The sequence below is a fragment of the Anolis sagrei genome, chromosome 1, assembly GCF_037176765.1.
Source record: "Anolis sagrei isolate rAnoSag1 chromosome 1, rAnoSag1.mat, whole genome shotgun sequence".
Taxonomy (NCBI): Eukaryota; Metazoa; Chordata; class Lepidosauria; order Squamata; family Dactyloidae; genus Anolis; species Anolis sagrei.
The window spans coordinates 47,459,233-47,475,238 of NC_090021.1; the positions used below are offsets into that span (position 1 = coordinate 47,459,233).

The window sequence follows — 16,006 nt, forward strand, 5'->3', positions numbered from 1 at the left end:
TTTGTTCAAAAAAATTTAATGTTTTCGCCTTCTGTAATTGATATAAACAATACAATAGCTGTCCACGTTTTTTTTTTCTTTCCAAGTTTGCCCTTTCCTGTGCTGGAGCCCTTAAATATACATAGCCTAGCAAGAGTTACACCTCCAAAGGGTGATTATGTTTGTGCTTACTATTTCAGTACGATTTGGGATATTGCAATCCACTCTCAAGTTTTTGGGAGACAGGAGCATCATTTATTCCAGGGCCAGTGAAAACTATAGTTCAGTTTGGTAATGCCTCTATTCCTGTGATAACCACTAGTGTGAATAAATATCTCTTGAACAAATTATCAAGGTTGAATAATCACCTGAGATGAAATGTGTTTTGGATTTTGGAATACTTACATTTTAATATACATACACAATGAGATAGTCTGAAGATGGGACCCAAGTCTAAAGATAAAAAATGCATACACATTACCTCAAGGTATACAATACTGTTTATTTTTAATGCTTTTGTACACAAAACAAAATTTGTGTATACTGAACTGTCAAAAAGGAAAGTGTTCACTGTCTTAGATGATTTGTGGATGATTTTGAATTTTGTAATTCTGGATGATATACATTCCCTCATTACTCCATGTACTTTAATACACTACCACATATGTAACATTGCCACATTCTCAACTCCACTTATTCTGTTAATAGTTGGATATGACTGTAGCACATCATTCTGTGTAACTTAAACCAGGATGCCAGCCATAGTGTAATGCAGCTTCACCATCATTATTAGGGAAAAGAGTTGATTTCAAATACCTTCACTGAATTTCCTAAAGTTTATTTTCTCTGATTGAAAACAATTGAAGATTATTTGAGCTGAAGCACTTGTGTGGTGTAGTCTCCTTCTCTGGACATTTAATAAACAAAAGCTTGGTGACCAATTTTCAGGAATGCTTTTGTTACATATTCCTACTTGGCAGGATGTTGGACTGGATATCCCTTGTGGTTTCTTCCAACTCTATGATTCTAGTATTTTAAACCATTTGCTGACTTATTGTGACCCTATGAATTTCATAATGATTTTCTTAGGGAAGGAATCCTCAGATGTGGCTTTTCCAGTTTCTGAAACATAGCTTACTGCCATTCATTGATGGTCTCCCATCCAAGTACCAACAAGGGCTGACTTCTTATCTTCCAAGATCAGGCAAGATCAATGCATCTAGGGACCTCATCAGATGGGACCTCATCTAGGGACCTCATCTGGGCTCCCCCTTTTCTTACCATATTTTACGGCCTTGTATGCTGTCCATCAGACAATGCAGGCTGTGGCCCTTTCATGAAGCCCCGACATCATGAAGAAATGAAGCATGGGCCTCCAGATATTCAGAAATTTGGTCAACATGGACAGTGCCCATGATATCGGTAAGCTTTGTGCTATTTCCTTTCTTTTTAGTGTAATTTTGATGCTTCCTCCAGAGGACAGGAGCAGAATTCAAAACGATCTTGACAGATTAGAGAGATGGGCCAAAACTAACAAAATGAAGTTCAACAGTGACAAATGCAAGATACTCCACTTTGGCAGGAAAAACGAAATGCAAAGATACAGAATGTGGGATGCTTGGCTCGAGAGCAATACGTGTGAAAAAGATCTTGGAGCCCTCGTGAACAGCAAGTTAAACATGAGCCAACAATGTGATGTGGCGGCAAAAAAGCCAATGGGATTTTGGCTTGGATCAATAGGAGCATAGTGTCTAGATCTAGGGAAGTAATGCTACCCCTCTATTCTGCCTTGGTTAGACCACACTTGGAATATTGTGTCCAATTCTGGGCACCACAATTGAAGAGAGATATTGACAAGCTGGAATGTGTCCAGAGGAGGGCAACTAAAATGATCAAGGGTCTGGAGAACAAGCCCTATGAAGAGCGGCTTAAAGAGCTGGGCATGTTTAGACTGAAGAAGAGAAGGCTGAGAGGAGATATGATAGCCATGTATAAATATGTGAGAGGAAGTCACAGGGAGAGGGAGCAAGGACACGGAACAATGGCTTCAAACTACAAGAAAGGAGATTCCATATGAACATGAGGAAGAATTTCCTGACTGTGAGAGCTGTTCAGCAGTGGAACTCTCTGCCCCAGAGTGTGGTGGAGGCTCCTTCTTTGGAAGCTTTTAAACAGAGGCTGGGTGGCCATCTGTCAGGGGTGCTTTGAATGCAATATTCCTGCTTCTAGTCAGAAGGTTGGACTGGATGGCCCATGAGGTCTCTTCCAACTCTATGATTCTATGATGAGGGGAAGAAATTTGGTCCTCTGTTGAGCCAGCTCCACTGACTGCCAATTTGCTACCGGGCACAATTCAAGGTGCTGGCATTAGCCTATAAAGCCCTAAACGGTTCTGGCCCTACTTACCTCTCCGAACGCATCTCCACCTATGAACCGACTAGGACATTAAGATTGTCTGGGGAGGCCCTGCTCTCGGTCCCGCCTGCGTCACAGGCGCGGTTGGCGGGGACGAGGGACAGGGCCTTCTCGGTGGTGGCCCCTCGGCTATGGAATGCCCTACCTGTAGACATCAGACAGGCCCCTTCGCTGCTGGCGTTTCGGAAGAAGGTTAAGACCTGGCTCTATGAGCAAGCGTTTGGCTAAACAGTGCAACTGAATATAGGAGGACGGTAAAATTTGATCTCAGGAATGGCACAAGGATTACGAGAACGGATACTGATTTCATATTGAGGCATTATGAATTGTTAATGATTGTTTGATTTTGTTGTTGCATATGATGTGTTTTAATTGTTTAGGATATTGTTGTGATAGTATTGATGTTATTGTGATAATTTCATTGTGTAAACCGAATTGAGTCGCCTTATCAGGCTGAAAAATGTGGTATAGAAATAAAGCAAATAAATAAATAAATAAATAAATAAATAAGAGACAGGGCACCCTGGAGTGAGGGTGGGTGTGTGGTGCACAGGTCTTTCTCTCCATGCTATAACGTCTTGGGGAGGGCACATGTTGGATAAGGTCATATGATATGTAGGTGCTAGAGTTCATAGGTTAAACTTTAACTCAGTACTATTTACTATCCTTAAGTGCACCTCTCAAAACTAACCATAGAGGAGGAAAGATGAGTTACACATAGTTACTTAGGTTTTTATTTCTAACACTCTTACTCATATTTGCACCTATCCTCTCCATGTTGTACACCGCTGTGAGTCACCCCTGGGCTGAGAACAGCGGTCTATAAGCACAGTAAATAAATAAATAAATAAATATTAGCTGGGAGAAATTTTAGTTGCAGAAATATCATAGAAAGAGGATTCACTATCTCTTTTTCATCATTATTCTGTCTCATCCCAGCTGCCCTCTCCCTAAGCTGCTTGTAATGTTGAAAAAATGGTTCAGGTGAAAACCTCTTTTGGATTTCCCATATCATATGTCATTCGTTGAATATTGTGCACATGATTTACCAAAAGCTAGCAGAGGCAACGTCGTTATAGAGTATTTGTGCCATACCCTCAGAGCTTATAAACTTTTTATCTTTAGTAAACAAGGCCCTTGCTGCTTGTATGTGTGATTGTCTTTGTGCCTTATCTATAAAACTATAAAATATCTTGTTATTTTGTATGTAAGATTGGACTGCATTGACATTTCAGATCTTTTTCTCTTTCTTTGTACATATTCTTACTTCAGATTCAGCAAATGCTCTTTGGTAATCAGACTTTCTCCTGTTCTTTATTTGCTCTCTGGTGGATTTCCCCCTTTTCCATGCATATTCTCAATGTGATTCCAGTACAATACTCAGTGTTCATGGGATCATTGCTTGTTGGTTTTAGAAAAACATGCATATGCAAAGATTACACTTAATACATTTTTCCTAGGCTGAATCTTTGACTGCAGAATGTTACTTCTTATATTTAAGAGATTTAAAAATGTTCTTACTGGGCAGCTTTATAAATATTGTAAGTGAAATTCATATTTAAGAGAGAAAGAACAGGCATATTTAAAGGCAATCGTCAACTTGAGAAAGTATATTCCCAATTGGCAGCAATTTATATTTTTATCTGAATATGAAATTTAGCCTTCTTCATCAGTCACATTTCTGGATAAAAGAGGCTTGAGGGTGAGAATCAACATCACAAGATGTTATGTGTGTAAATGAGGTTAGGATGACTGCTTAGGGCTTTGTGTATAGAAAGTGCTATTTGTGTGTAATAAGTCTTGTTTGTTTTTACTGTGGTTGTAGAAATATAAGTGCAGAAATACTGTAATGGTAAGGGACTCATGCTGGTTTATACTTCTCTCTCCAAATTTCATTATAACTCCAGGTAAAAAGATTTTTTTTAATTATATGACTATAGTTTTAGAAGCTAGGCTTTTCTTACTTCTATAAGATTTTAGAAACTTTTATTTATGATTCTTAGAAGCCCATGTGTAAAGATCTTTTCATACCTTGCATTCATTCCCAATTTGACATCATTTCAGAGTGCTGAAGCATACACTCTGAAAATACCCATAGGCTTTGATCGTGTAGTGTAAACATCTAAATATATTTTATGAACCACTATTCAGTTTCCAGTCTAGTGTAGAGAACTGTGTAAATACCAGATGGAGTACAACCACTCATTTGCATTGTTGTTTAATGTATCAATTTCTGTGGTCCTCAGTCAGGGAATATCTTGTGCTCTAAGGAATACGCCTCTTCTGTGATTCTATTTATTGCAAGTACATAAGTGATATCAGATAATACCAGTCAACCATAAAGGCACTTGCAAACTACTTTACATTGTAGCAAATGTGATGGGAAAACTTTGAGTCTCAATTAAAGCTGATGTACCATTCAGTGACAACATACTCACATAGTTTCTATAAGCCGGTACATATCATCCAAAGCTTCTTCAGAAATTTGGGACAAGCTGTCCTGAGCTCTGTGTGTGTCTGTAGTGGAGTGAAGCATGAGTTAATTGAGCTGGCGAAGTCCTTTTTTTAACATACTTTTCTGAGAATCTGAAATGGTAGTTTCTCAAATTTTTACATATTTCCAAGAAAGCAGGCTGATAGGTTTCCAGTAAGGATGATAAATCTTGATTTTTCCATATCCTAACAGATGCAATGAAACAGGTCTTTGTCCTTTTGCTTCAAGACACTTGGGAATGCCCCACCTCTCCATAAAAGTTGCACAGCTTGCCCAGAAGTTTATTTTTCCAGAAGCCACATAGCTTCTCCTGAACTATGTGGAATTCCCTAAAACCTGGCAGCTTTCATAATTTGAAGAAAATTGGCAACATTTCATTTGCAAGGTTTGAAAAAGAAGAAAAAAGAGTGCTTCAAGGCAATCAGGTGTGTGTTTTGTGCAACATTGTTTTGTTTTTTTAATGGAGAAAACGGCAACATTACATAGAAATCCAGCAAGAGGGATCCATGCACATTCAAGCAAATGCAAGTAGAATTAACTTGAGTTGGATTCCCTGGCTTGTTCAGCATGGGGAAATTAGGGGATATTTCAGGAAGAGTTGGCATATAAACTTGTCCTTATTACCATCATGTTCATTTGATGTCATTTGTACTAACACAAGAATATATGTTGAGATATTTCATGAGGTGATTAGGATTCTGATATTACAGGCTGATATACTTTGTCCAAAATACTTGGAACCTGAAGTGTTGTAGATTTCAGATTTTTTTTCAGATTTTTAAAACCTGCATTTATACACAACAAGGCATTTTAGAGACAGGGTCCTGGCCCAAACCCAACTTTTATTTACATCTCATATGCAACCAGGAGGAAATTTTATAGAACATATTTTAATAATTCAGTGCGTGAACAAACTTTGTTTACATTGAACCATAAGGGGGGAAAGTCACTATCGCAACCAGCCTTTGTGGACAATTTTTGAATTTGTGAGATTTTGGAATTCCAGATAGGGGATGCTCACCTGTATTTATTTAAGGGTTTTTTTTTTCAAATATGGTTGTGAAGAAACGCCAGCCTTGGGGACCTTGACCATAAAGTTTAAAGGAAAATGGTGCAATTCCTGAAGCTTTCTCTCACTGATACTATTTCCTCAGTTCACCTTGGAGTAATAGTGGTGATGGTAACTGGTTGCAATTCTCATGTGGATATATCAAAGCATGTGGTTGACTGGTTTCTCCATTTTCCAGAGGTGCACATGTGATATTTGCTGTTACTAGATATGGGAAATGACTCCCCCTCCCCTCTTTCCCCGCCAACTCACTCCTTGTTCTCATTATAGGAAATGGAAGGGGATGAATGCAAAGAGGTGAGACAGAGAGCTATGGCCATGTTTCTGCTCCGGCCCTGCTGGCAGCTAACTGCACCCAGTGATGAATGAGCTCATTGCTGGGACCTGCACAAGCTCCTCCGCTGAGGATTCAGAATCTCTAATAAGGCAGCCTGCATTTTCCCCCAGCATTGGTGCCTAAGTGTGTCTTATTAACTGTACCAAACTAATATTGGACTGCAGTGCTGGAATGGTATGATAGAAGAAGAATGGCTGTTTCAATTGGGGGAAAGCAGCACAAAGCACATAACAGCCAAGCAAGATAGGAGATGATGTCAAGGGGGGTGCATGAAGAATAATATCCCAAATTGAGACATTCAATGCTATTGTTTCAATGCAGAGCTACCATCAATCATAGAGGAGAAACATTCTTGGGCCCTGATAGGTGGAGCCAAATTTCAGATTGAATGAGTTAGCAATGTCTCACTGGATGAAAAAAAGAGTATGCAAGCCCTTGTGGATGAAATGGCAACCGAAAAACTTCCTGAGAATGATCCACCATCCTTGCTCTTCCTTTTTAATGATCACACAAATAATTTCTTGTTAATATTTTGATTTCCTTGCCTACAGATTTCCTCACCTACAGAACTGTCCACCCAGCTTCTGGTACTTAGGGACATTTTGAGTGAGAAATGCCTCAATCGCTTGCCCATTTCTATTGCTGCATACACTTTACAGGGGGATGCTCTTTTAAAAAGTGTTCAGAAAGAGTGGCCAGTGCAAAATGTGGTGATTAGATTGCTTTTGGCTGAATGCTTTGTTTATGGACATGCACCAGTCCGTGTCGTGTGGCAGTTTATTTCAGGGTGAAAATCTAGATGCTGGTCCTCATCTATAAAGTCCCAATTGGCTTGAGGTTAGGATAGCTGAAATAGTATCTTTTGCCACATGGGAGACCTTTCAATGTACTCCATTGCTAACAGAGGTTAGGTGATAAAGACAGGACCTTCTTTGTTGTAGTATCCTGGTTGTCTGACTCTGAGAAGGCTAGATTTACTTCTTTCTTTGTGTAGTTTTAGTTAGACTAGTTAGACTGTTAAAAGAGTTTGTTCTGCTTGATTATTGAGTGATTTCAAATTTATTAGTTCTGCTCTTTCTTTAAGATGTTTGTTCTCCTATCCTCATTGTTGCTGCTTGTGATGCTTTAAGGTTTGCTAATTGTTTGAAGTTTGTATGGATTCATTCAATATTTGGTTGCTAAAAACAGAAAACTCCACAGATACAGGCTCTGTTAGAAGTATGTTCAATTAGCAGAGGATGAGAAATTAATTTCCAATGGGATTTAACTTGTACTGAGGTCCTTTGTACTTTCCTTCTCACAATCAAAGAAGCTAGAGCAATTTGTATCATTTTTCTTTATGCCTGAACTGAGAAACTACAGTTAGTAGTTTTGAAGCAAGCCAGACATTAAGCCATGGTTTAGACCAAAATATTCAGGTTTATTTGAAAATTTTTCAGCTATAGATTTACAGTTTGAAAGCTGTAGGAAACCATAGGTAATTGAAAACTTCATGGTTCGTTTGTTGCAAAAGAAATGAAAGGTTTGTATACCTAGCCATGAGATTCCTATTTTATTAAACTGAGATGTGAGTGTTGATACTCGTAGATTGTTATTTGACCTCTAAGATGTCTTCTTCTACCTGTATCGATTTAGCCTTGTATATTGTTTGCTTATGCAATAAAATTATGCTTCACATTTGGCAAATTGTCTGTAGAAATAAAGAAGAGATGTGAGATAAGGGTGTAGGTCACCTGATGTATTTCATGGGTTAAACACTTATTTTCCAGTATGAAATCCTACCATATGGTGTTGAAACTAATTCTGAAAGCTCTCCATCTCGTGGACACAAATAGTGAGATCCAGATATGCCAGAAATGGCAGTTCTAAGCAGTAAAAGAAAGATCATACTCAAGTAGTATCAAACAAGCAAAGGAGATTGGATTTATCAGTTCTCCTTACTCACATTAACTGGCATGTACTTGTGTTTTATCGAAGCCCTTCCATTTTCCAAGTTTCATTAAAACTATGTAAGCACCTATACTAATACAATATTTCTTTTCTGTCCAACATAGAATTATTGAATCCTAAGAGTTGAAAGGGACCACAGAAGCCATCTAGTTCAACCCTCTGCCATGTGTTTTGTGGCTTCCACAAATTGACTAGAAAAAAGTACTTCAGTCTTAAAAATTCAGAACTGTTTGGGTTGTTGTAGGTTTTTTCGGGCTATATGGCCATGTTCTAGAGGCATTCCCTCCTTTCCTCTAGAACATGGCCATATAACCCGAAAAAAACTACTACAACCCAGTGATTCCGGCCATGAAAGCCTTCAACAATACTCAGAACTGTTTACTTGCTCTATTAAGCCCTGATTTATGTCTTGGCAGCTGAATCAGAGAGATTTGCCTCCTAAATCCATTTCTGTGCGGAAGATGGAAAAGGGCATGCTACAGGAACACCTCCTGACTGACCTGAAGGTGCCTCAGAGCTATGAAGTTCGGTTGACACCCATAACCCGCTTTGGAACTGGGGACATGGCTACTCGCATGATCCACTATTTAGAACGTAAGTATCTTTCTCTGCTCTGCCTGATAAAGTCACCAAAGATCTTCTTGAAGCCTAGTCCAGGAAATGACCAGTAGAAACCTTGTTGGAAGATGCAGCTGCTTTTGCAACTGTCTCACATCTCCCTTGTCTGCTAGGAATAAAATGACTTACTGAGAAATTAGGAATTTAACTTTTATTTTCTACTTGCTTCCTCTGTTTTCCATCTATCCTAAAGCATTATGGGCACATTAAAACATATGGTTCAAAACCAACCCTGGACCGGTTGTCCCTCTTCCATGTGCTCACTTTCACTATCGTCATGGAGAAGAACATGTAGTGCATGAATAATAGATTTCTTTAACACATTTTCTTCCTTTAGAGCATCCTAAAATAATTTTTTTGCCTCTACTTGGTTTTTGTAAACTCATCCTCCTATGGTGGACATTTCCACTCTTGCTTGAATTCTAAGAGGCCTTGTGTAATAAAACTACCTTTTTAGCTGGCTAGGCCGAAGCCTGCTTGGCAGTGGCTTGCCTCCTGGCTGTTGTACAGAGAAGGAGGAGGAGTCAGGCTGACTCCTGATTGGGTGTAACAATCAGGGGTGGAGTCAGCTGGATGGAGGGAAAGGGAGCTGTCTTAGCTGACAGGGAGAAGAGTCTGGGAGTGAGACAGAGAGAGTTGGATTTTTGAGAGCAGGGAACTGACAGAAAGGGAAGAGCTTTGAGCTAGTCTCTAGGTTAGGGAATAAGGAGAAGACATTGGGCTAGAGCTTTGCTAGTTTAGAGAGAGACTAGTAAAGGAGAGCTGTGTCTTATTGAGCCTGAGAGAGGTTTCAAAGATACCTTATAACCCTGTGTGAGAGGCAGACTGAGGTCTGTGCTCTGTGTAAAACTGTGTCTAATATTAGAACAGTTGGTTAAAGAGACTCAAGCTGAGAAAGTCTTTCTGTCAGGAGAACTGTTTGTGTTATAGCAACCAAGTTACTGCAACTGCATCAAGATTTTGTACCACTCATTCCATCGAGTTGTTATTATTCTCAAGTTAAAATAAACTCTTTATTAGTTTTCTCTTAACTGTTGTTTGCCTCAATCCATTCGTTTCCCTCAAGAATCATTCTCTCAACACATCTTTTAATCTCCAGTCAGCCATTGAAGTCTAAAAGCTCAAATACCCTTTTATTTAAATACAATCACACCCTTTTGGTTCCTCAGGCCGGCATTTCTGAGGTGGTGGCAGCTATATTTTTACCAAGTGCTTCGGTCACTTAGGCTCAGCCTTTTGTTCCACGCTGTATACAGTAGGGCAGAGGTGTGATCGTGGTGTCCACCCTGCCTCGATAAGCCTTCAACTTTATTATACCTTGCTTTCCAATCTCTCTGAATCGAATGAATTGAACAAACTTGAGTATCATTTAGTAGTATCCAGACTAAAGATATACCACCCTTGTATTTCTTTATTATGGTATGAGTGGCATATGTGTGGTTTCCAAGCCACCCCAATCTGGACAAATCTCACAACTAGATCTCCTTAGCAACAGCAATCGATCTGTAATATATACTGCACAGTGTACCTTTCAGATCTCTTGGTGCATTTGTAGTGATAAATCCTTTACTAATATAAGAATAACAGACAGGTTACAGCTTTGAAGGAACTATTTAACTCTTTCATTTCCTCCATCACAAAGACATTTCAATGCTGCATTACAACTTCAGTTTAACTTCATTCTTACTGTAGTGTAATGTAACATTTTATGGAAACAATTTTGAGATTTACTGATGCAAAATGTTTGTACACAATGGCTAGAAATTCTGATTAAGGATTGAACACACTGATGGCTAAACAAACAAAATAAGTGGGTTGTTGTAGGTTTTTCGGGCTATATGGCCATGTTCTAGAGGCATTCTCTCCTGACGTTTCGCTTGCATCTATGTCAAGCATCCTCAGAGGTAGTGAGGTCTGTTGCAACTAGGAAAAAGGGTTTATATATCTGTGGAATGACCAGGGTGGGACAAAGGACTCTTGTCTGCTGGAGCTAGGTGTGAATGTTTCAACTGACCACCTTGATTAGCATTTGATGGCCTAGCTGTCGTTTGGTGGGGCTTTATTGTAAGAGCTCTCTAAGGGCTCTATACTGACATTGAACCAGTCTATAACAAAAATACACAAATCAATTATGTGTGTATTGGGCAAATTAAAATGGCCAAATACATGATGCAAGCTTTAGAAGCTTCAGTGACTTCTTCATTAGGAAAAGATGTTTTTTTTTAATCATATAGAAGAATAAAAGGTATGACATTAGAGTCACAGACTTGCATTTTTTTCTCAGTTGTTATTTCTTTTGTCAGTTAAGATGGTCTGAAGGGATGTCAATACTGGCAAAGGTCACTCCTTTCCTTGGTCATGTGGGGAATAGGGACAAAGGGCAGCAAAGGACAGGTAATAAGACTTCGGTTCCATTAGCAGCAACAAAGTAACTTCTCTTGGGATCCACACTGTCCTGTGTGAAGCTAACTGCTCCTTTCTCAGACAAAGAATACTGAATTCCCAAGAAATTTTATAATTGTTCTTGCGGGACTTACACCCATTTCTGACTTATTGTGAACAATTCGTTGTCTGATCATGGAAGCTGAGCCGGGTCAATCCTTATGACTACTTGGATAAAAGACCGCCAAGGAATACCAGGTGCTGTTAGCTATATTTCAGAGAAAACAACTAGCTAACCACCTCTGAGTGTTCCTTACTAGGCCTGGGCGGATTTGTTTCGTTAATTCGTAATTTGTTAATAATTCGTTAATTTTTCCAATTACAAAACGATAACGAACCATTCTGGAGCAATCATTAAAAAAAACGAATTTTTAAACACGTTTTGTAAATGCTTCGTATTTCGTTATTGTATTCGTTTCGTTATTGTTCTGAGGTCGTTTCGTTATTATTTCCGCATGTCTGGGCCAGTTTTATGGTTTAATTAGTGAAAAAAAATTATAATATCACACCAACAGTCAAGAACAGAAGGAGAGGGAAGCTTCAGAAGTTTTTGGAGGTTTTTTAGCGTATTTCGCGGTCGCGTCCGCCATTAACGAATCGATTCATTATTGTTTCGGAAATCGATTTGTTAATTTTTTACCATTTACGAAATTTCGTAAATATCGAACTTTTTAAAAGGAAAATTTTGTAATTATTTTAAATATTGAAACAAAAAAAACCCCAAATACAAATCGATTTTAGAAACAAATTTTAGAAACAAAAACCTATTCCTTACCTAAAAAAACCTATAAAATCCATTGAGTCACCACAAGTCAACAGGCAACCTGAAGAAATACACTCTATGCAATGACATTTGGGGGGGGGGGGAGAGTGATATAAAGATAAAACTTTCTTGTTGTAGTCCAAATGAAACAGTTTTACCTTTGGGAGGCAAAAACCTCAAAAAGATAAATCTCTCAACTAATTTCACTTTTACTAGAAGTGAGAGAAGAAATGGTGGGAAAAGAAAAGATTGAAAGACCCCTAATACTATCAGTTTATAGCTCAAAGGGAGGGATAGGTGTGTGACAACTTATGAGGAACTTTGGAGTTATTTGAAACTAGTTAGCCCTATCGCGGCTGTTTTTCTTTCTTTCTTTTTATTTTGGAACTGCAACTGTAAGTTGTGTTCTACTTACTGGAGATCTTGCGAGCCTTGTTTTCATCAATTGGCTTTTCTTTCATGCATTAATTTCTGAGTTCTTGCCATCAGACATAAAACCATCCAACCATGACTGTGCATCTGTGTACAGTCCACCATTTTTGGTGCTATTACAAATCACCTTAACTTCCCTAAGAATTCATTTGCCATGGGTTTTCCCCTTTCCCACAGGAAGCTTAAACTGAGTTAGATTTGGTCATCCTACCAACTTCTGTTTCATGTGGGATTTAATCTTATAATATGGTATGAGCTGCCACTGTTTCCCCTTCCCAATCACTGCCTACTTCCCTTAACCTGAGTTTACTTGGTTTGCATGAGATTCCACCAATTAATGTGATGAAAGCCATATTCCTCATTCCTAATTAAAAAAAATAACTATGACCAGTTTTGGTCTGCTACTGTTTATGAATCTGAGTTGATGAGATATATAGATACACTCACTCACTCACACACACACACACACACAGAGAGAGAGAGAGAGAGTCTGAGGGTGCTTTCAGACAGGGTGGCGGTTCATAATTGAAAGGCACAGTGAAGATATTCCATAAATGGGTTCACTTAGGTAAGAAAAAGATGGAAAAGAAGAATGGGAAGAAGTATAGATTGATTGCTCCATCTGGACTTACTGAAAGCTTCCAAGGATTAAACAGTATAATCGCAGAGTAAAATCCTCATGTGAAACATTCACAATCCCAGATTGCCATGCAGGGTGGCAAGGGAAGGCTCTGTGTCCATGAACACTTATCAGATATCTGCAGAAAAGATAGAGCATTTTCTTTTGTTATATCTTTGGGTGTAATCATAAAAATGTAACAGTAACTTTTAAATCTCTGTTTCTTTTTCCTTTCCTAGCAATCAGCTACCCCAACCCAGTAGGTAAGTATTACATTTTCTTTATTTATACATTTAGATGTTTAATCCATCCTGTCTGCTGCACTCAGATGTGTAGCAATAACCATCAAAATGATATTGTCAGTCCTGGACTACTATGAGGAAGGGCAGGATATAAAATCAAATGTTTGTTTATATTTTTGTTAGAATAATTGTGCTTAAAGTAGCTACAATATATAGCTAAAAAAATTATAAGAATGCCCAGCTAAATTAAGCTCACACTTATCTTAAAGAGTATGTGGTGTCTTGTTTTACAAAATATCATTGGTGTATGCCATGAAAAAAAAATGAGAAATTGCATATGGGCAGCAAGCATTGAGATTGACTCTGAACATATATAGGCCTAAATAGTATTCTCAGTTCCTTTGACAAAACCATTGAATTAATAGGATTTAACTGTATGTTTATTTACCATACCAAAATTGATTCAGTAGATCTACTGTAGTTGGAATTAACCAACAGAATCCCAGTCCTAATATGTCACTGAATTATTGGCACAAGATCAGCTGATTTAGAGACCACAGAGGAACATAAGGGAAGAATTATTTTATTTGATAACGGCATTTAAGCTATTTATGTAATTTAGATTGTGTCTCAATAATAAAAGAAGAGTATTGAAGAAAGCCCAAGAGTAGCAAACTTGTATCTGTACAGACAGAAAACTGTTTTATATATTAAGTCAGACTGTTCATCCATATAGGCTAGTATGATCTACCACAAGCCTTTTTCAACCTTGTGTAATAGCGTTGCAGATTGCACCCCAGAACCTCTAGATTTGCCATTTAAACACAATTGCCCCCTTCTTCTTGCCTGTTTAAGGTAAAAAAAGCTCTAAAAAGAGTCTTAAAAGTATCTTAGAAGGAAGTCACTTCTAGATTACTTCCTGCTTCATAAAAAAAAATCCTGCTGAGGTTGAAGAATGTCAAAAATATGATGACATTACCACCATGCTTCATTTGTATTTTTATTTTTTCGGAAAAGTTAAAAAAAATGGTTTGCAGGGTGAGGAATGCATTGCCAAGGTAGCCTTCCAGTGACCAGTGAGAGGTATATGTGGTCCTAAACCATAGACTTTTAATCCAACTATGAGGCTAAAAGAGAAGGTTGTTAGGAGTGTGACTCAGTGTCAGTATTATCTGACATCTTTAGGTCCACCTGTATTAGAGGCTAAGTTGAATATTAGAATCCAAAACATCTGGCCCTAGTTCAATATTCCAATTCTGTTCATAATATTCATATTGCCTATTGTTGAACTATCAGCTCTCATTATCTTCAAAATGCCAGATCCCAGGTGTTTAAAATGAACTGCTTGGCTTTAACAAGAGCAGGATTATTTGGGATAGTTTCAAGAGGTTATGATAAGCTCAGCCATTGATCACAGTGTTCAGATAAAATTAGCACTTCTTTATTTAGAAAAATGAAAGTGAGCTTGACTAAAGAACTGACAACTGAAGCAGTTTGTGCTGTGGATCTGGACACTCATTCACAGTTGGCTTTGAATACTTAAGGCAATGCATGAATGGATAATAAAGAAGCAAAATTACAACCGTCATTATCACTTGTTTGAGAACACAAGGCCAATATGCTTTCAGATACTATAAACTGTTTCGTGTCTTGCAGGCAATAAATTATTGTCTACAGACATGGTCAATTAGGCAGATCAGATTGCTCAGCTGCCCAAACTATCTTATGGATCATCTCTTGTCTGTACATCAGTAACCAGCTAATTCAAAATGCATATGCTTAGTGCATTTTAGAATGCTATATTACATCAAAAATGCTCCAACTTATTTATTTATTTATTTATTTATTTATTTGCAGTTTTTATATTACGCCCTTCTCACCCCGAAGGGAATTCGGGGCAGATCACAATGCGTACATACATTGCAAACATTCAATGCCATTTTCTAGACAAACAGACAGATAGAGGTACTTTTTTGGCATTTTCAATTTGGAGCCTGGTGCCTGGAGGTTATACTCGATTTCAACCACAGGGGGGAGCTGTTGCTCCATCCACTATGATTCTGAGCCATTAGATTGTACTTTCTCCTTACTCTTTAACCACTGTCATTTTTATGGTGTCGTAAAATACCTCCCTGCTTTAATCTGTTCCTAATTTCTCTACTCATAGCTCACAGCTCAGGTGTTTTCGAACTCCTTTGGTGGACAGTAAGCTGGATTTAACAGTCAGATGTTCAGTCCAACTCGGGCTTCGAACCTGCCACTTTCCATTTGGAAGTAATCTATTGCAGCTGGTGATTAGGTGGTGATTAACCAGCTGTGCTACAGCCCAGCCCTTATGTTGTGTTTTGAGTAAACAAAAGGTTCAACATACTTCATAGCACATTAGCTTTTTCATCTAACTCAGCACAACGTAATAAAAACAGCAAAATTTTCCCACAATTTTCCTAGTGGTCTAACCTTGCTGGTAACATTTTATCAAAGTTTGACAAAAAGATGTGCCCCCCCCCCCCCCATCAACTATATTTACTGAGCTCTTTTTAACTGAAAATGTTAAGAACAGAAATTACAACCTTCTGATCTGCTTCTGAGCTATGGCCCTACTTGTGATCCTTTTCCACCCAAGAATTTTTTACATGACCCCAGGTA

The 16,006-nt window shown here is 38.3% G+C and overlaps 1 protein-coding gene across 2 annotated transcripts in view; it reads left to right on the forward strand.

The window, feature by feature from the left end:
• MDGA1 (MAM domain containing glycosylphosphatidylinositol anchor 1) overlaps nucleotides 1-16,006 on the forward strand; it is a 339,276-nt gene that overhangs the window by 259,888 nt on the left and 63,382 nt on the right. For both annotated transcript variants that reach the window (XM_067464241.1, XM_060754078.2), the window contains exons 11-12: nucleotides 8,661-8,838; nucleotides 13,358-13,381. In XM_067464241.1, coding sequence (XP_067320342.1) covers nucleotides 8,661-8,838; nucleotides 13,358-13,381 — 202 coding nt within the window. The remainder of the gene's footprint in view (nucleotides 1-8,660; nucleotides 8,839-13,357; nucleotides 13,382-16,006) is intronic.